General features: G+C 40.7%; 3 protein-coding genes across 3 annotated transcripts in view; 2 read left to right on the forward strand and 1 right to left on the reverse strand.

Annotated features, from left to right (window-relative positions):
- cpamd8 (C3 and PZP like alpha-2-macroglobulin domain containing 8) overlaps positions 1–14,520 on the forward strand; it is a 45,092-nt gene extending 30,572 nt beyond the window's left edge. Inside the window, exons 34-44 of the mRNA XM_085398671.1 lie at positions 81–236; positions 1,328–1,390; positions 5,350–5,615; positions 5,687–5,774; positions 8,159–8,233; positions 8,436–8,541; positions 8,933–9,043; positions 9,124–9,336; positions 10,765–10,836; positions 12,854–13,055; positions 13,499–14,520. Coding sequence (XP_085254797.1) covers positions 81–236; positions 1,328–1,390; positions 5,350–5,615; positions 5,687–5,774; positions 8,159–8,233; positions 8,436–8,541; positions 8,933–9,043; positions 9,124–9,336; positions 10,765–10,836; positions 12,854–13,055; position 13,499 — 1,353 coding nt within the window. The 3' untranslated portion in view covers positions 13,500–14,520. The remainder of the gene's footprint in view (positions 1–80; positions 237–1,327; positions 1,391–5,349; positions 5,616–5,686; positions 5,775–8,158; positions 8,234–8,435; positions 8,542–8,932; positions 9,044–9,123; positions 9,337–10,764; positions 10,837–12,853; positions 13,056–13,498) is intronic.
- A 533-nt stretch (positions 14,521–15,053) lies between these two features.
- cimap1d (CIMAP1 family member D) lies at positions 15,054–18,199 on the forward strand. The gene is made up of 4 exons (XM_085398683.1): positions 15,054–16,393; positions 16,847–16,957; positions 17,451–17,564; positions 17,710–18,199. Exons 1-4 carry the CDS (start codon positions 16,354–16,356, stop codon positions 18,195–18,197), a joined length of 753 nt encoding a protein of 250 aa, XP_085254809.1. The 5' UTR covers positions 15,054–16,353; the 3' UTR covers positions 18,198–18,199.
- A 112-nt stretch (positions 18,200–18,311) lies between these two features.
- cks2 (CDC28 protein kinase regulatory subunit 2) lies at positions 18,312–21,254 on the reverse strand. Its single transcript, XM_085398684.1, has 3 exons — positions 21,066–21,254; positions 20,722–20,849; positions 18,312–18,822 (listed from the first exon to the last, which is right to left on the reverse strand). The coding sequence occupies exons 1-3, from the start codon at positions 21,122–21,124 to the stop codon at positions 18,779–18,781; spliced, it is 231 nt and encodes a 76-aa protein (XP_085254810.1). The 5' UTR covers positions 21,125–21,254; the 3' UTR covers positions 18,312–18,778.
- Positions 21,255–21,337: the final 83 nt, after the last annotated feature.

Here is a 21,337-nt window from a genome sequence, read left to right on the forward strand (position 1 = left end):
ACTGTCTTTCAGTGTTATGGACAGTTACTACTAAAGTATAAATTGTTAACTTGATGCTTCTTGAAAACCCCTTGTGCCAGGACACATGTGTGGCTCTGCATGCTTTGTCGGAGTATGCCATCCTGTCTTATGTCGGAGGGGTAAACCTCACTATCTCACTGGCCTCCACCAACCTTGACTTCCAGGAGACCTTTGAACTCAATAGGGACAACAAGAAGCTCCTCCAGAGTGCCAAGGTAACCTGAATACATGGTCTAGTTTAATGTCAAGGCTGTTCAGCGTTTTTGCACACAGGTCATGAAGGAAAAGGAAGAAGTTGTCCTTACGCACATGTACCACACAGCAGGATATACACACATCTAGTTTAGGCTAGCGTGGTCACACACACAACACCCACTCGGTCGCTGTGAATCCTTCTGACAATAAACAAGCTATCCTCATGTGGGAGCAACAAAGGACGAACTCTGCAATATCTAATGTCTTGAAAAGTCTGGAACTGCAGTGCGGTGTGTGAAGATGACCTAATTTGACAGCGCTTTATCAAAAATGAAATCCCTTAATCATTACCAGTACTTGAGGTGGTAAATCCTCCTTAAGAGAACCCAGTGCACTTTAATGCAGTTTAGGAGCTGTGATTGATGAGCAGTTATGTACCAGAGCCACACACCGGTATTAAACATTAATCCCCGTTTCCGTGTTCAACTGTGCAGTAGCCAGGACCTTTTGATACTGCCAAACCATACCAGGCTTAACTGGGCCGGATTTCCCAAAAGCACCTTGTTGGTCTGTTGATTTAATAACTGGATTTATACAAACCTGACAGCTTGGGCATGAACTACCTTGGCCAGAGCACTGTGGTGTCAGGTCAGCACTACTCTGTGTGTGTGTGTGTGTGTGTGTGTGTGTGTGTGTGTGTGTGTGTGTGTGTGTGTGTGCACGTGTGCGTGTGTGTGTGTGTGTGTGCATGTGTGTGTGTGTGTGCGTGTGTGTGTGTGTGTGTGTGTGCACGTGTGTGTGTGTGTGCGTGTGTGTGTGTGTGTGAGAGAGAGAGAGAGAGAGAGAGAGAGAGAGAGAGAGAAAGCGCTCCATCAGCCAGCTGGAGTGGTTCAGGTGAGAGTTCAGTAGGTTCTCTCTGCCAGGCATATTCCTCCACTGTGATTAGTAGTGTCATCTTAATTGGGGCAATTAAGGCCTGCTGGTTAGTAGCCAGGGAACCACAAGTGGCAGTGTAGCAGCCTACAGCATTCATTCACTTGATAAATGACTCATTCACCTCTCTCTGCCCCCCTGACTCTCTTTGTTTCTCCTCTCTCTCCCATTTTTTCAGATCCCCAGTATCCCCACAGGCCTTTTCGTCAGCGCTAAAGGAGAAGGCTGCTGTCTCATGCAGGTACTGTGCTACTACAGACACAGGCTCACACAAACACACATTTGCATTCTTGAAAATTGCCCAAAATTGAACTTTAATGCAATGCTTATTTCAGTGACTCACAGCAACACTCTGCCAGTAGGGGAGAGGCTCCATAACGCCTCAAATTCCAACATGAAATTTGAAATGATCTGGCATAATTTGGCCAGTTGTTTTGGGGTGTGTTGATCCCTGTTGTCTCTCCCTGTCTTGTCACAGACAAACAAAAGCCCCTTTTATAAACAGAAAGAGTTATTTTTCTTTGTAGACGATGACCGTGCCTCTCTTCTTATCACTCATACTCAAACATGTGTCTGCTTTAAAACTAAACAAGTTGTAAATGAAAAAGCATGTGCGATCAAAGATGTTTACAGTCCCATTTTCCGAATCCTGTATTTGAAATCTGACTTGATTTGAACGAGGCACTAGAGGATGTGGTGGTCGGCTTCCAGCTCTCTCCCCTCTGCACGGTTCCCACACACAAACATGTTTTTTTTCTTCACACCTCTCTCCCTCTCTGCTTTCCCCATATCCACACCTCTCCGTGAGTCAACACACCTCTCTGTCAGCCCCTGGGGCCAGCAGCACCTGGGCTCTAATGAAATACTTGAGCGGTCCTGCCTGTGTATGTGTTTGTAGGCATGCAATGAGTATATGCAGTTGCCTCAGGAATATCATTTAGCAGCTCTGCTAGGGTCTCGGGTAACACTGAATGATTTATCAGAAATGTGGACAGTTCTGTTGAGAATAATCTTCTGTGAAATGAAAACGAGCATCAAAGCAGTGAATTGTCCCCAGGCTAAAACACAGGCTGCTGAATGCATTTCTGTTGTCCACAGAATATGATTTGCAGTTTATACTTTAAAGACCTTTTCTGCTTTCACTTTTTGATGTTAGAGGTTATAAAAGAAGGCGTCAAATTTTTAAACATTTTGTTACTTTATTTTTATTTTACTGACCGTGTTGGTATTTTTTTTTTTTAAAGTAAAGCTTCCATCCAAAAAATGAAATAATTTGGTTGAAAACAAAAGGCTTCACCTCTGTAAGATCAAAGTTAATGAAGAGGAAATAATCAGATTTCACTTTTTTAGAATAAACTTGAAATACGACAAGGACTACTAATCAAGATTTAATATCCGGATCACAAAGGAGCATTTGAAGTCTACAAGACCAACAGGTCACAGTCATACTACTGGCTTTATGAGACAGAACTGTTCTTAGGCATCAATGTTTTTCAGTTAGCATAAGGCACCTCGAGGAATAATAATATTACTATTTGCATTTATCATTAAACCTGTGGTATGGAAAAAGTGGTTGTTAGATTCAACTTGAGGGGAGCATGAATGTCGATAACAGCTTTAATGGTTGTCCATTAAGCAACATAATGATACAGGGGAACGTTGGGGAAATACTAAAGTCAGCAGGCTTCATGAAATATGTGAGCTTTTACCATAATTTGGAAAATAGTTGCAAAATGATGGAAAAATGCAGTCATGGTAAAAATAAAGTACACTCACTTTCACTTCTAAGAGCTTACGCAACAGGACATAACGACATTCTGTTCCTTGGAAGGTCTTAAAATTGCGTAAACACAACCTCAGATGAACAATAAAACATGATGTATTACATCCGTCATTATTTAATCAAAAGCCAAAATGAAGAAGCAGTATGTGAAAAATGAAGTACACCTTTACTCCTTCCACGGGAATTAAGAAGGTGCTGCTAATCAGATGCAGTTGATTACTTGATCATCAGCAAGTGTGACCATGTTTGTAGAAGCAGAAGTTTTGGCAGTTTGGAGGTCTGGAGCATTCAGGTGTGTTCACACAATGCCAGGAAGAAAAGTCATCAACAGTGATCTTGGAGAAGTAATTGTAGCTCCCCATCAATCTGGAAAGGGTTAGAAAACCATTTCCAAACAATCTTAAGTCCATCATTCTCCAGTGAGACATATAATTCACAAGTAGAAAAAAATTTAAACAATCTTCCCAGGAGTGAACATCCCAGCAAATTTGCTCCAAGATCTGACTATTCATTTCTCAGGGAAACAGTCCAAAAGTTGAGAGGTACATCTCAGACTCAATAGACCTCTGCTAGCATGTAAATGTTAAAGTTCGTGGCAGTACAGTTAGAAAAGGACTACCGTATTTTTCGGACCATAAGGCACACTGGATTATAAGGCGCATTAAGCGAAACAAAACAGTCAGATAAGTCAAACTTTACTCAACTCATTCTTCTTGCTTCCTCCACTTCTGTACCATTGATTCATTAATGTTGAATTCTTTGCCAGCTGCTCTATTCTCATGTTACTGCAGTATATTAATGACTAACCTCGTACTGTTGATGGATTATCTCAGTTGTTTTCCTGACTGAAGTTTGGTCTGTTTACAGCATCCTGCCATGCGATTGCATTTGTCCCTAACCATCGGGAACCCTCACGTTAACTTTTATCGAGTGGTAAAAAGTTAGCGTTCATCCTCCAGCTTCACTGTGTTTGTGTTATGCTAACATAGCTGTGTCGCTAGCGATCACGTAGCACATCATTATATACCAGCTGGTCCAACTTCAGTAACCCTACAAAAGTGCTGTTTAGTTTTCTGTCTTGATTTATGTTGGAAGTGATAGCAGAGCTGTACCTTTTAATTTTTTCGGAAATCTCTCAGTCAGAACATGCTATATCGTGTTTAGGTGGAAACTAGCGAGCTAACTTATGCTAACTCTAACTCCATTAAATTGAATAAATTCTGTTTTCATGGATGCCTGGATGTTAAACTTAATTGTTACACCTGGTAAAGCAGCAACGCTGATCATTTTATTAAAGATGAAAGAATTTAGACAGTTTTTAACTCTCAGTGATGCCGCAGTGTTCGTGCGACTTTGGGACCTGAACCCAGATTACTCCGCGAGGCTCCTGACTACGGTAGCCCTAATGCTCCGACAATCCATCAACCGGTGCAGCTTCGTAGCTTACCAAAGTCGTGCTAAAACATTTTTGACAGGTTTTTTTGAGCACCATGTACAACATAAAGTTGGTTCGAGGTCAGTAAGCAGAACCAGAAGTCATACATAAGGGGCACTGGATTATAAGGCACACTGTCGATTTTTTGAAAAATTAAAGGATTTTAAGTGCACCTTATAGTCCAAAAAATACGATAAACAAGTGTGGCCTATTTGGAAGGGTTGCCAGGAGAAAGTCTTTTCTCTCTAAAAAAGCATGGCAGTACAGCTTACATGTATGTTTGCAAAATTCACCCAACGTCTGGAACAATGTCCTTCGGATGAAATGATACCAAAATGGAGATGTTTGACCCTCATGTACAGCACCATGTGTGAAGAAACCCACGTACAGGATAAACTCATACTGTAGATCATTGGTTAAATGATCGCCAAACAATATTTGTTTATGCAGACCTGCCTGACTGTGGGGGGCTAGTCCAACCGGAATAGTATGGTGGGGGGAGTTTTGTTCTTCCAGTACTACCATTGTGTTTTGTCGTGTGCTGGAGTACGCATTAAAGTTTTACAGCGGACCAACATCCAGAGTGATCATTGGCTCGTCACAGCACACGAGAGTGCTACACATACCAAGTGTTACGCACGGTGGTGGCGAGGTGATGACTTTGGCTTGTTTTGCAATCACTGAATCAACCATGAACTTTTTTGTATACTAAAGTATTCTAGCGTCACATGTGAGGAAGGGGTGTTCACACTCGACTTCTTGGTCTTGGCTTTGCTTTTATTAAAAAAAAAAGAATCACCTGTGTTGTTGGTCATCTGAGTTTGTATGTGCTTTTATTATGTCCTGATAAGTAAAACCTTAGGATTGACAGAGGTTGTGCTTTCTTTCTACTATAACTGTAGCTCAGTGGTACAGACCCTGAAGCCACATTGCTAGCGTGCCTGATTTTCACAAGTATCTCCTTCTCTCTGTGTGTCTGTAGATCGACGTGTCTTATAATGTACCTGACCCAGTTTCCAAGCCAGCCTTTCATCTCAAGGTGGATCTGAAAGAGCCTTTTCAGGAACGAAACCTACAGCCCCTCTCCTCCTCCTCCTCCTCTGCCCGTCATTCTACTTCACGATCCCGGAGCCGCGCTGACAACCGCTCTGAGCTTAACTGGAAGCGACGGGCACCCATTGACGATGATGACCCAGCAGCCCACCAGGACAAATTGGATTATCACATCTCATTAGAAGTTTGTGCAAGGTAAATGATTACCACACACTTACACACAGAGCTGGGGAAAAACATGTATTCATCGCCAATCCTTTGTCTAGGTGGCTTCATTCAGGCTCGTCTAACATGGCTGTCATAGAAGTACCTATGATTTCTGGTTTCCGAGCAGATGTCGAAAGTCTAGAGCGGGTATGTAATCGCACATGACCACACTTTAAAAGAGGCATTTAGCATTTAGCCATAGTGACTGACATATTGCTGGACAGGCAGGTAATCAGGTAGTTGACTAAACTGAAAAGAAGGTAGAAAGAGACAGATTCATCTTGAGGCCATTTAACAATAATGAGTATGTCATGGAATTGATCAAACCCCTTTGCAAACACCACGCTCACACGCTTCACAACCTTCACAACCAAACAGGATGCAACATTTAATTCACTCACATAAACAAACACACACATTTGAGATATTGTTGGGTTTTAGCGTAAATAGCACAGTGAAGCATTCTGTCCCGTGTTGTTTGACAGCACAGCTCCGGAAAACATCCTTCAGATAGAGGCAGGTCATTTAACTACTGCATGTTATGCAATATGTGCTGCTGAAATGTTATATTCATGTGTCTGCATGTGTGTGTATGTGTCTTGCTGATGGGGATCATTTTTAACTTGGAGGTTAAAAGTCGTCAGGCCTCTCTGGGCTTACGAGACCGTAGACATACACTTCACTAGGCCATGTGGGGTACATAGAAAACTTGTAAAGTGTAGAGTTGACAGACAGCATTATGCTGGATGGATGAAATGAGTAATGGAGAGTAAGGTAAATTTAAGGGCTGTATCAAGGTCAGCCCTCCAGCCACCAATCTGAAACTTGTCCCTCATTACTAGACAGTTATAGGGCTAAAGTCTGCAGGCTTCCACCTCCAAAAGAGCCACCTCTCTGGCTACCTGGAGAGATGTAAAACACGCATACTCATACACACATAGTACTGTGAGTATATCAGTCATGACTGACCCGAGTTGTAGTGGCTAACAAGCTCAGTTTACACCCCTGGAGTTTTACTGCTGCCTGCCCGACTGCCACTTGCATTCCTCAGTTTATGGTGGCAAGCTTGGCTTCTGCAGTGATGTCTAGTTGCATTCATTGATGCTGCAGTACTGAATGATTAGTCCAGTGACTGACTGGGAGCTGCCACAGCCATGGCCTCTTATCACCCAATATAATGAGCTTTCTTTAACAACCCAGGGCACTTTGGGGGTATAACATTTGAGCAATGGGAGTTCATGAGCAATTTTTGGTTATTATATAGACAAACAATGCTTTCGTAAACAGTGTGTAAGTGCGTGTGTCGTGGTGGCGCCAGCTCAGGCTGAGCACCTCATAAACCCCTGCTGTCCAAAGGCTGCCACCTCTGACAGAATGAAAATCCCCTGGTGGGGGGAATTAACTGCTGGCTCTCTATGCACACACTCTGATTCTTAGTAAACAGCATCCTCGTCGGTCATTCATACCGTCCTAATTATTAGACCGTAACAAAAGCCAGGCCTGCCTATTTCAAATTCTTCCTTCCATATTTAGTGGTGAGTCGAATACAATTCTATTGCAGAGACAAATTTTTGTGACTATTAAGTTACATACAGGCGAACGTGACACGTGGCAACAGTAACGTTGCATTCGCAAGGGGATGATGAATACAAAAATCCCAAGAATACTGATGTTAAATGTTTTTAAAAAACATATAGCCATGAAAATTGCTCCTTGTGTGGTGATGTTAATGCAAAGTTTCATTCATATTGCCCCAGGGTACATACAGGAATATATACATACAAACCCTATGATCATTATAGTAAGATGTTCATGTAAACATGATTATTTGTGCATAATTTAACTACTTAGAAAAAGCCTTTCTGAGTCTTTTTCATTTTCCACTGTGGACATGACTTCATGATAGAGTGGGTATGGTTTGCATTTCTGTTGTTGCTCACACATGCCACACAATAATAGAAATTCTTTATATTCACTACAGTCATAATCTGTACAAGCAGAAAAGGGAGCATTTTAGTTAAATAATAATATCCTAGATGCACTGTAGTGTAGTGGTCACGGGGTTAACATAAGAACTGTGGGTTTTCTTTCATGTTTGACATATTATATTTACTGGTCTGTGTACGGTAAACCTCGGTTGGCATGAGGTGGAGCTGTCCAGACTGCTGTGGTGCTGATTACTGCTAATGTCCATTGTTAATGACTTCTCTGCATGTTCATATATAAATACTGGAGCCATACATGTAGCTGACTTAGCTGGATGCCATGCATTATGCGTTTTTAAATTGACATTTTATAATCTTACTCGACTGCAATTTTAGAAAATCTAAACACGTTTTTATCAGGATCTGATAAAAAGGACCTTTAATTCTTCTCAATAGGTACAAAGGCAAGAGATATTCACAAACCCCTTCCAGCATTATAAAATCAACGTTATTAAACTTTTACTATTTTAAATGAGAATGTCAAGAGATCGAGGTTAATATTTGCGTATGAAGCTTGATTTCTTTATGTACTGTGCTGGTCAACAGCTGCTTATGGACAAGAGAGTCGGTCTGAAGAGATATGAGCTGAATGGGAGAAAAGTGTTGTTCTACTTTGATGAGGTGAGTGCAATCAAAATTCTTGATTGCTGCGTCTGATTTTGCACACCTGTTGCATCACTGTAAACACAAGATAAAAAGAACCTCTGATTTATTTATTTGGTTTTTTTAAGCAGGTTTAATAATACCCATGTTTGTGTCTGTATTCATGTGTATGTGGGCTAGGGTGCTTTCATAAGTCTTTCTCTGTTTCGACCTTTTGTAGATTCCCAGCCAGTGTATGACGTGCGTGGCCTTCCAAGCTGTCAGGGAGTACATTGTGGGCAAGACGGCGCCTGTTCCGGTCAAGATCTATGACTACTACGAACCAGGTGTGCCTCTGATGAATATTTTAACCCTTTAAAGCCTGAACTGTGAAATAATTGCCATAAAATTCATATTATTTGAAATTGGAGTGTTTATTGAACCTTTTGACAATAAATAAATACATATTAATATGCATGTATCATATTTGCTACATTCTGCATTTTGTTTTTGCAGTTTATTGCTTAAATATATTGTCTGATATATTACGACTTTTTTAATAGGGGAGAAAATCACACTGATGATGAAGAAGTCTTAAAAACTCTGGGCATTAAGAGCTTAAGTGCTCCTCTTTAAGGAGTTAAACAATTTTTTTTATGACCTACTAATGGTGAGCTTCATTGTTTCATGTGTGTGAATGTGTGAACATGCTCGTGTGGGTCTGTGCTTGTCGTGCAGCTTTCGAGGCTACCCGGTTCTACAATGTTAGTGAGAGCAGTCCACTTGCACGGGAGCTGTGTGATGGACCTACGTGCAATGAGGTGGAAAGTTCAACCAATCAGTGGATAGGTGAGAAACATGTGCAGCGCTCCTAAAAGTGTGGAAAGGCCTCACTTTCATGAATCTAATGAAAAATTCTGTTTCTGCAGGTTTTGTGCAGGCGAACCAGTGCAACAATGTGTTTGGCTGTCTGGAGGAGGAGCGGTTTGAGCGCTGCACGTGCTACAGGGATTGCGGTTACGATGGGGATCCTGTTTGTGGGTCAGATGGGCAGCTCTACCAGAACCAGTGTCAGATGGAGGTCTTTGCCTGCAGAAATGGCACAAGAATCAAGCAGGTTCCGTTGTCCCAGTGTCCAGACGGTAAGAGCTCTGTCATCACGCATCATCTCATCTGTTCACAGATTCTGGACCTCTTTGTTTAACCTTAGTTTTTTTTTTTTGTTTTTTTTTTTAAATGCCTCTAATAGTGATGTTTGCACAATACCATAGCCAAGCTGCAGACCAAAGACTCTCCCAAATCCTGGATTTGTAGTGATTAAAATAGGTCTGGTTCCTGTTGACATTTGTTTCCACCCAATGGCTGAACAAACATTTGAGCAATCACAGTTTAGGCAGTGGTAAGAATAGATCCGTCATGTCTGTTCATCAAAAATGTATTTCAAGTTTTTGCAAGTCCACATGTTAAAAAGTTGTGAAAACATCCTCTGCCAAGTTCAGTATCAACAGAAAATGTCACAGACCAGATTTATACCTGACTCGCATCACAAAGGATGGCTGAATGAATGATCCAAAACTACTGTTAAATTATTGTGTACATGTCCACATTTCTCTCTGTTCTGGAAGAGAAATGTCACAGAAATAGACAAATTTCAGTTAATATAAAGCATGTGTCATTTCATTTCTCTATACAGTTAGTGGTCTGTGGCTCTCGGGCATTAACAGCGTGCCCCAGTGTATTTTTCCTTAACTGTATGTGTTTTTCCCAACTCTCATTGTAGGTTAATGGGCTCATATGAATGTGTAATCCTCATTTTTTCCTTTATTTTTATTTGCGTCTGTTCATGTACACATGCCTCTGTGTATGCAGTGATCTGAGTTTGGGAAACAGCTGTTCAGGTGTTGAGCTGATTACTGAATGAGTTTGGGTTTTTTTTTTTTGGGGGGGGGTACTACCCATCGCACCCCAACCCCCCACCCCCACCATCCTCTCTCACTCGCTGCTGTATTACAGGGCTCCCTCCAAATGACAGAGTGCTTTTGTCCAGCCTTTGAAATCCTTGTCACATTCCTTTCCGACGCACAGCCCAACAACAAAGGAGCCTTCATGTTGTGGAGCAGATTGGGAAAAGGCATAGACAAAACTGTGGTGGGAAAAGACCTCAGTTTGTGCCAAGTCGTTCATGCTAGAGATTATCAAAAGGATTGTATTTTTTTGTTTAGGGCCCTCTGACCTTGTTTGTTTGTGTACAGTTGTGCGAGGGAGATTCATGCCACCGTTTCCCAGTTTTGAAAAGGAAAAAGATATGATTTGCTTCCACACATGGCCTCCTGGCCATGCTTTGGCCCCTGCTATTTTTGGATAGATAGAATTTAGTGCGAGCCTCTGTTCAGACTGAGTGTGCATCATTGTCTTGCCAAGAAGTGTTGCTCAGTGGGGTGGATAATGCTTCTGGCCAGTATTTAGATTATGCAACAATGAAACTCTGTTGAATTCATTACTTGTTTTTTAGGTGCTGTGGCAGCCACATAAATGTGAATAATCTAACATGTGTCTGTTTATACTTCCAGTGAAGACCACGGAGGACAGGCAACCAATAGTGAGTCAGGAAACTGAGCAACCCTCAGTGCCTGTACACACAGGTAGCCTCCCATATCACACCTTTTCCCCACTTACATAGCTTTGCATTCTTTCATCTCCTCTCTGCACTTTCTATGCATTTTTTCTCAAACTCGTAGTTTGTCTTAGAGACAAAGCTTTGCTTTTTTTTTCTTGTTTTCCTTCATTATTTACATGTTTTAAAGAGCCAAAAGCAAATCTACTGACTAATCCACTTTTGCTGCCATTATAGGTGAAACTCTATTTCTATGTTAACTAAATGTAAATGCAGTGGGCAGTGAGCAACCCCGTGTTTGTGGCACATTGGAGTTTGCAAGGGCAGGGAAGAAGAAAGGATTTAAGACCAGGATGAAAAGGTTGAGACAGTGTGTAAGGGCAGTAAAGCTAAAAAGGAGAAAAAAGAGTGAAGGGGACGACCAGGAGATGGGATCAGAAAAGAGAAAAGGAACAGGGTCAGTGGGAGAGTATAGGAAAGTAGATATGCAGGTGGGGCGTACGGCAGCACATTCCCCTGCCACCACGTCATGTTTTTACAGTCTGTGTGATAAATAGGTGGATCGTTTTCAAACAGCCGGCTTGATTGTTGCTCTGTCACGAGCTTAGATCAGCTGCCATTTTCAGGGAGGCAGCCAGAAAATTCCTGATAGGATGTTTGGCTGTGCATGCAAGGAGGATGTAGCTGTGTTACATTTGGCAGTGCAAGCATAAAAAAAAACCAGTCATTCACAAGCTGCAGGAGCGTGTACTTGCATACTGTGTGCGCACACCGCATGCTGTTATATGTACATGATTTTAAACTCGGCCTGCATGAAAGTCTGAGTTGCCTACAGGTGCGTGTGTGTGTGTGTGTGTGTGTGTGTGTGCGTGCGTGTGCGCGCACCCCGTGTGGCACAGCCTGCACTGACTTGTTGCTGAGCCCGCTACCCTCGGTAGCTGCAGTTCACTAAGCTTCTCTCACTCAAAGGTCTCCTTAGTACAAAAGCCAATGCTTCACACTCACCACTGGAATGTTGTTTCGCACTTACACAAACACACACACATATCTATACGTGCACACATAACGCATACACTTCCTGCATGTCCATACAGGCAGATATTTGCCCACACACAGAGACACACGTGCACACTCATCTAGAATAAGATAACCCTGGGGTGATTAGATTGAATAAGTACTGTAAAAACACTGTCATTGTAAACCATTAGAATGTTCACTACATGCCAGATAAGTGCACCGAGAGTGTAATGGGTGAATGTGAGTCTTGCCATGAACCTGACAGTTTCCAGTGTAACAGCGGAGGACGCTGGAGCTCTGGAATTAGCTTCCTTGTGCAGACTTGTCATGTCGGTGACCTTCTGCCAGAGGACAACATACAGTAGAATACCTATACAGGCATTCCTTCAGCTGATTTTTGGTCATCACACATACATTTTTTTTTGGTTACAGACTTTACAAAATTCCCACATCATATTTGTCTTAAATTTGTTTAACTCTCACCATATGTGCTGCAGGCCTCAAAGAAGGAAACTCTGATTGCAGGCTACTCAGAATAAAGCGAACTTTCATAAAGCTATACCTTGAAAAGACCGATTCAAGCCTAGCACGCTTATACGAGGAGACAACATTTTAAGCAAGGTGCGACCCCTGCTGTGTGTGATGTGGTATTGCTCCTCAAGAGGTCCAGATGTGCAGTATATTAGAGGTGTCCTGTGGAGCTGTCTCGCAAGCCAGCAGGGTTAGGTTTAGATTTAGTGTTGCTAGCCAGGATTACGATCTGCATCCTGCAGGTCTAAAAACATTTTTCTTTCTCACAGTTTACATCACTATTTACTTCTTAAAAGTCTTCCTCATCCCTGTGTTGAAACATTGATATGTTTTTCGTGGCACATTACCACCCCCTGTAGTTTAGTGTAGTAGTACAACACCAACTATATATATATTCACATCAGGACAGATTTTTAGAGTATCCATGACAGCCAGAACTTTCATTTTTATCTCGCCTACCTTGTCTCTGTGTTTCTCACTAACCCTGTTCTCTCCAGGCGAAGAGGAGCAGGGCTCTATGGCAGAGGTGTCCTACTACTCCTATGAATACGACCCAGACTCTGATCCTTTCCTTGCTGATGCAGAGGGAGGGGACCATTTTGATCTTCCTGAAGGCGGCAGGGGTGTGGAGCATAACGTGCTCCTGCCAGTAGATTCCCAGCTACCCACACTGGACACAAAAAACACCCCTGAGCGATGGTATGAGCTACATCTTTGATGTATTTGTTTAACAGACTTTGGATTAGTAGACCTCTCTGATGTTTTCTAGGTATCTGGAAGAGTCTGTTGTGGATATTCATCTTTGGTAATAATATTAAAGGAATAAAAAAGCAGTTGTACATCTCCCAATATTATGTCTCCACAGACTTCAGCAAGACTTTCCCCTATAAAGAGGACATTTAATCTCCCCTGTTCCCAAATGACACCTCGGTATATATCAATAAAGTGGTTTGATGACCATTAGCTTTCCAGTTTTTCCAAGGGTAGCTGCACAGGGAGAGACTGTCCTCACTTACTTTTGATAAAAACCCAGTCACTTTGTTTTAAAGGCTTCAAGAGTTACTCCTAGGAGGCTTTCAAGGGATAAAGAGTTAAAGATGATCCTTTAAAGAACATATGTTCTGTTTTCTTGTCATCTACAGAAACACTCCCAGAGTGAAGCCATACCCACCTCCGAATTGTACATTATTTGTGAATATGCTAGTGAATGGAAAGAGAAGAGAGACTTGCTGAAAGGAAGACATGGGGGGGTCTGGAGAATGAGTGTTTGACCTTGTGTGAGTCAGAGTGGATGCATTTATAAGCCTGTGTGTGCGCTTGGATGTGACTGTGTACGTTTTTTATTAAGCTAGTATCCTCCAGACTTGTATTTTTCCTCCTCTAGACTCCTAGTAATCAATAGGCACAATATCATATTTGTTAATCACTGTACTGCCTTAATAATCACTAGAAGAAATAATCAAGTATTTATGTTTGTAATTACACCTGATGTTATGCAACGTATTTTGTTATATTTTCTATCTGTGGTATTTATTTTTAGATAGAGATCATATCATTTTTATTTTCTAAGTCGCCCCCTCAGTACAATCTACCTGCCCCTTGTGGATTTTTAAGATGTATGCTATACTATCCAAGGCATTTTTCTTTTTCTTTCATAGCAAGCTTTAACCCAGTTATTGCAATGTTTGATGAAATTCCTCTTCTGGTATCCTGCTGGAAAACAGACATATGCTAACCATATGCTTTACGGAAACATAAGCTGAAATGTTTTTCATTTTAAAGATTTTTGGGGGGCATTTTTGTCTTATTAGACAGCAGAGTAGAGATTGACAAGAAACACAAGGAGGCAGAAGGGGACTGGCATGCAACAAAGGCCTCTGGCCGACTCTGACTTTTACAGTTCGACCCAGCTGTAGTGTTTCTGAAACTATTCTGCCAAGATACCAGCATCTCCTCTCACCATTGAGATTTGATTGTACAGCTCATAAGCTATTTTGTTTTTTTGTTCAATTTTGATCTTTGAAGCAGTCAAGTTAAAAATATTAAAGAATAATAAAGAATGAAGTTTTGATTTCTGTAAAAGTACCAAATTTGATCAAATGTAACCCAGATCGATATCAAATATTGTGATTTTTAAAACAAATGAGAATAAAATTTGTATGCAGTTTAGGCCTTTGGTTTTGTTACTTCACTACCTGTGTTTCTCCAACTGACTCACTGAGATATCTGCATCTGCAGCACAGTACGTGTCTCTTTTTTCAACTAGCAGAGCTGCAGTGCAGTTCTTTATGAGAGATGTGTTGCTCCATTTCCCTTAAATGGACGGTGAAGTCAGCAGTCAACTGTATTATACTCAGCTGTTTCAAAGGGCCTTCTGCTTTCACTCTCTTATTCCTTGTATGTAGCTGCATTAGAGACAGAAAGCATGTTAGTGTGTGTGAATTTGTACCTAACTGCATAGAATAGAATAGAATAGAATAGAATAGAATAGAATAGCCTTTATTGTCATTGTACAGAGTACAGCAAAATTGGAGTGCCACTCCCTTGGTGCAAGATTCAATAATAAATATAAATGTAAAATATAAAAAGTACAATAAAACAATCGCAAGTATTCAAACAATAGTAAATAAGATATATACAGGATAGCAGCATACTTGCACATGTTTGAGCCTTAATGTGTTGGTGTTATTTAGGTTGCCAAAGGAGGGCACCCCCAGGAGAGAGTTAAAGCCTGTGAAAGTTTAATGTTTGCTTACTGCACGTCACTTGTCGACCCTCTCGGTTACAGTTGTCTCTGGAAACTGGCAGATCAGGCCTTTAAACCGAATCAAATCAACACATAACTGTGTCTGGAAAGTGTGCTTGGCTCGAGGTTAAGGTTGATAAATCAGGGGGTTGTTAATTCACTGTGTATTCCATCAGTTCAACAGGAGATGCCAAAATACAGGTTCATGTGTGCTGCACTACATTTGACTCTGGTTTGGGGTTTTATAGCGTGTACTCTGCATCAAAGCGTTGCTGTGCTTGTTCATTCATTTTAAAGGAAATCTTCTCTCTGCGTTCGTACTTACAGAAATAATATAAAGCCATGTGGCTGCACTGTATAGAGATCTGGTACCGTCAGCAGCGTGAGGCCAAATTTGAAGTTATCAAACTGAGCAGTGACAGCTGATGTAGCTGCTCATTCTGAATGGAAAACTTTGTTCTTGTTGTGACAACGAGGCAGCGGTGCAGGGGACCAGGCTGCAGCAAGCTACCCTCAGCAGTCTCCGTGGCAACTGTACGCATGGCTGAAGAGTGATATTGCGTCTCCACGCTGTGATGAGCAGAAAGAGTCAAAAGAGAAAGGACGGAGAGGGGGATCTTGGTTTCATGGTTTGCGGGGGGAGCGAGCTAGCGTTACATGAGAGTGAATCGGAGTGATGACATTGTTTCTAAGTGCCAGCTGAGTGCACCTATACACCTACCCCCATGGAGGAAGGGCTAATGACCTGTCCAAGCATCCACTGATGAAGCATTTGGACAAAGGGGCAAACGGGCAGACAGAGTAAACCCTATCCAGGGTAGATCCTCCTCTGTTGTTGACACTTTGACAAGCATTATAGGTCTCAGGTTTCCTGATTGCTTTGGAGGAAATTGGTGATTGATCCTAGATCAGGCAGGGTTCTGGGTTTCTAAAGTCACCTGGGGCTTTGGTGATGCTGGATCAAGAGGAAGCACAGATATCTAACAAAAAAGAAACAGACAATAGACCAAGAGCAGCCTGAATGAAGGAATCACTTGCGCCTCTGAATCTGATGACTGAATTTCCTGAAGCCTGCCTCACTTTTAGCTGAAAAGGGACATTACCTGTGCAAAGACCCCAGTTCAGCTATTTTTATTTATTTATTTTTAAATGGTTTTACGAGCATATAATGCCCAGAGCAATCTGATACTTCTATAGAACCACTACCATTGCTGGACTCCTGAAGTAACTATCAATTCTGCAAAGAGTAAGATGGAGAAAAAATACCCAGTAATTGCTGGACGAGAAAAAGGTAAGTCATCGTGAATAATGATCATGGTTCTTTTTTTAAATGTAAATTAATATTTACAAATAAATATCAGTAGCTTAATATACTGCAGTTAAGCAGAGTGGGTCGTTTTACAGTGGGCAGACCTGTCAGGACTTGCTCCACTCTGTGAAAAAAATGCTCCCACCTTGTTAGCTGTTTGACATAGTGTGCATAATAGTGTTTCATTCAAGGCTGAAAACTGGAAGGCTAATCTCTAAAATTCACATGAATATTAATTTGTATTGTCTAGTTATCTTAGGCAAAATTATACAGACCTTATTTGCAGAGAACCTTACATAAAGCTGCGTTCACAATCAAAGGAGCCACTGTCACTTTAGAATTTTCCACATGTATGATTTTTGTAAACTGGATGTAATTTAAGACACTTGTATTTTGAGGTTATGGCAACTTTGTGACATCATCTGCTGTTTCAAGGGCCTGGACCTGGTCGCTATGGGCTTCCTCCCACTATTGGATTTATTGGCCATGACTTCACAAAGTCAACTAGCCCTGCCTATACTTTCCATGGAAGGATGACTGATAATAGTGAGCACCGCTCTTGCTTTATGGTTTATCAGAAGTGGGTACTTTGAGGGCTAGTTTTCAAGTTTAACTTAAAGCTAACTAAAGTTTTACTTTTTTTTTTTTTTGCAGATTTTTTTCTTTTTATTTATTCTATGACTAACTAAATAACGCCTTTTTTTCGTCAAACTGCTGATTTAGGACACAAATTAGCTGAAAGCATTACAGTCACCAATACACACATTTCACAGTAATTTATATCGTTTATGTCTTTGTTTTCACAATGATTTCCTCTCCTGTAAAAATGATCTCGCAAAAATTTCCGTTTGGTGTGATGTCAAATTCAACCACTAGGTGGAGACAAGACGTTTTTCTTCACTTTTTGTTATATTTTTTTTTTTTTAAACTGCATCTACAGATTTTCAGGATCAAATCAAATCAAACTAAGCAAAAAGAATGAAAAGAAGTTTACTCTTTAAAAATATACATTTGTAATTATCCAATTAATTTTTAACAGTGTATAGTGTTGACTCCAGTCCAGGGCCTCAGTATCACATTGATGCAAGAATCACTCGATTTGGAAAGGATGGCACACCTGCATACTCAATGCTGGGTAAAGTCAAAGCCCAGAGTAAGTATGCTTTCCTTCATTATTGGAGTTTATTTTAAAATTAATTGTGACATATTGTATATCAGTCAGATCAATAGATTAGTGAAGAAAACATGTACTTTTGACCCTTCTGGAGAACCCCATGTGATTGTCTTCTGCTCACTAGAGGAGCTTTTCCACACACCAGGACCCGGTGCATACAGCCCTGAGAGAGCCCCACCATGCAACCTGCAGCGCAGACCTCCATCCTACACCATGGGCTCTCGCACACACTACCGCAGTGTTGACTCGGTCCCAGCTCCCAACAAGTACTCTCTACCGCCACTTATGGGCGCTCAAGTCCCAAACAAGGCATCCAGTGCAAGCTACACAATATCAGGTGGTCTCAGCATAGGGGGACCATCTGAGGATTTAGCCAAGACTCCTGCGCCTTGCAGATACAATAGTACAGACCCAAATGTTTATCTGCTCCGACGGCCAGCGTTTTCCATGTCGGGACGTCACAGTTTACCCAGAGATGGCACCAAGAAACCAGGTCCAGGAACATATAATCCAGAGAAAGTTACAGTCCACAAGGCCCGGGCACCAGCCTACTCCCTGGGTATCAGACACTCAGAATTTGTTACTCCACTTATTGTCAATATTTCTGACTAAACAGTCATCTGAGAGAAAATTACATCATCCTTCAATTAAATAAAAAGAAAAGCAGCAAGTATTAAGGAATTAGCATATTTTATTTGTCCAGTATCAAAGAACTTGACAAATCAACCATAACGGAGAGCCAAATGTATATCAAGAAATAACATATGCACATAAAATACATACATTCAAGGAATTATCAAGAAATGTTTTAACAAAAATGTTAGGGATGTCATTGGTTTGAGCAAAATAAAATCATATGCTCATATGGCCATTTAGTAAATAGATCAGTCTTGACAACATTACACCTAAAGATAAAAAAAAATTGGTAAATTGTACAATTGACAGGCAAACTTCCACCTTCAAATTGTTTTAAGTTATCATTCACAGTGAAAACAAGACATTTTTGTCTCTCATAACCTCTAAAAACTGAGGAAATTTGAATGAAGAAACAAAAATATATACACACAAAACTACAGGGCATCTACACAATATATCACAACACATATAGATTTATGTGCAGGACAGATATAGGATCGAAAGACAATACATATCAGCAGAGGAGATAGCAGGTATTTTAACAGACAGCTTCCCCTTTAATCCTTTGGGAGAGGCCTTCTGAAAAGCAGTATGTGTGGCTCTAGGGAGTAAAGCAAGAAAGGATCTGTCAGCATCATCAGTAAGTCATCAAACACAGTCAAGCCTACAGCTGTACGTCGTCTACACCCAAATTTGATCGTGGCCAAATAATGCAGTGTAGAAGCTGTACAATGACAGATTCAATTCTTATGTCAACTTTAGCATAATACTCATATGCTGTTGAAAGTATATTGAAGGGGTTTCAAACACAGGGGCCAAATGCAGCTCAGCAAATGCAGAGCCAAGTCAAAATTTTGTTATCAACTTATTGAAATTGAAAAAATAAGAATTTTGAGTTAGTAAGTCAAAATCTTGAGACAATAACCTGAAATTTTAGACTTAGAGCTTTTTATTGTCATTGTGCAGTTTCTTGCACAGTGAAATTGGGTAGCTGGACCACAAAGGTGCAAAAATAAGAAGAGAAAACAATATACAACAAGGGGGGAAATAAATAAGAAAATAAAATAAAAAGCAATATATGTATACATATATGCGAGTGAAACTATATACACATGCTGTATGCGTAAGAAACATTGAAACAGAAACATTGTGGGTCTGTATACAAGGGCAATTATAAAATATAATAATTGAAATGGTATGGATGTCAAAAAAACGTTCTTATGTTTGTTTATTTTTACCAACAATAACAAGGTTCTATAGGGTAATTATTAAATGTTTTTAGTCAGTAAAACACCTTGCCGTTACCAGCGTTTCTTCACATGACTGATAATTTATGGACATTTAATTCAGATTGCTTGGATCATAAAAAAAACAAACAAACACAAACAACCAAACAAAAAAACCCCAATATTGCTTCTTTCCAAAAAAATTAACATTTAAATCTTCTCTAATTTTGTATATTCACTGTGATCTACACATTTTAATATATCTTCCTGGGAACCAAGGAAAAAAAGAATCTTCCCATTGAACTTTTTTGTGATTACCATCCTCTTTGGAGCTAAAAGAGGCCACCCAAACACATGGGATATCAATGGAAAGCCCAGAATGTCCTCCATTTAGTCCCTCAGGACTTAGTAGTATAGCTCAAATAAGTCAAAAGATATAGACCAAAAACAAATGCCCATTACAAAGGACATAAATGAATAGGCTGGTTCTCAGGAGGATGTGTCATAATGGTACTGGCTGTTTTTAAAACAAACAAACAAAACACCTTCTTGAAATTGTGCTTATTTTTCTTACAGTTTCTCAGGGTCTCAACCATCTCTCCTGTGGATGTACTACTTCTTACCCACACAAGATCAAACTAGGCTCTTATGAGTTTGGCCCTGATATAGGGTCACCATGAAAATCACCCTGATATAGTCATCCCTCTTCTTTGATACATATACCAGGAAGAGATCTGTTCATAATGGCCAATAGAATACACACCATGTAAAAAGGCTGAGCTAAAGCTAAAGGCTTCAGCGTAGAGTGAGCAATGTTATGGCCTGTAAATGGTAAGTGGCCTGTATTTGTATAGCGCTTTACACTACATTCAGTCATTCACACATTGGTGATGGCAAGCTACAATGTAGCCACAGCTGCCGTGGGGCGCACTGACAGAGGGGAGGCTGTTATAGCTTTTTTTTTTTTTATAATAGCAACCCTGATCATTCCCTGGAGACGCTTTCCTACTCAAGTGACAGTAAACAGATGGTGAAATGTCTGGTTTAAAACAAAAAAAGAAAAGAGCCCTAAAACACATATTTGCTTTTACTGTGCTTCATAGTTTTCCAAAGGTTTGACAAATACACAGAAACGTGGTATTTTCACCACCTTAGATTCAAAGAATGATGACGTCAATTTGTAGTTCTTTAGATGCACACATGGGCGTCTGACTTAATTTTCAAGACAAGACTGAGGAAAATGTGAACTTATCCTTCACACCGTGATTACTGACCTGGTTTATGGATCATGTAGTGAATCCAGCCCTGGCTCTGTTGGACTCCAAGTCCTCTCCACTCTTCTTCTGTCATCAGGTGGGAGGAGGGCACCAGTTTGGACAGCTGCTTAGGAAGCACAACATGCCTGAGGATGGAAATATAACAAACATATTGTTAATTGCCTACTAGGGGTCAGACAGTTTATTTTGATATATTTTAATATCAACTGCTAACGCTAACACAAGACGTCTCAATTTACAGCGGCAATAAGTTATCTCCACCACGTTCAAAAGCTACTTTGACCTTAGCTAATTACTCGAACTAAATTAACGGACTCTTGAAAACGTTAAAAACACAATACCTGTACTCGAAGTCGTCATCGGTGTACTTGTCAGAATAGAAAATCTGTTTTTTCGACATTTTCAGTTGACAAAAGCAACAAAACTGAGCTTCAAAGAGCTGATATTGGATAATGTGAACCAAATATGTTCGCTAGCAGTATCTACAAGCTCAACGAACTACTGTCATCTGCCGCTGTTTTCTGGGGATGATTCAAACCCCAACGGTTACCCGCACTCCCCTGATTGGTCAAAGCAGCAGCACGCGGACTTAACAGGATCGTCTATTCAAAGA

This window comes from Rhamphochromis longiceps, linkage group LG23, assembly GCF_057381845.1.
Source record: "Rhamphochromis longiceps isolate RC_006_pf linkage group LG23, R_longiceps_female_GT1.1, whole genome shotgun sequence".
In the NCBI taxonomy this organism is placed as follows: Eukaryota; Metazoa; Chordata; class Actinopteri; order Cichliformes; family Cichlidae; genus Rhamphochromis; species Rhamphochromis longiceps.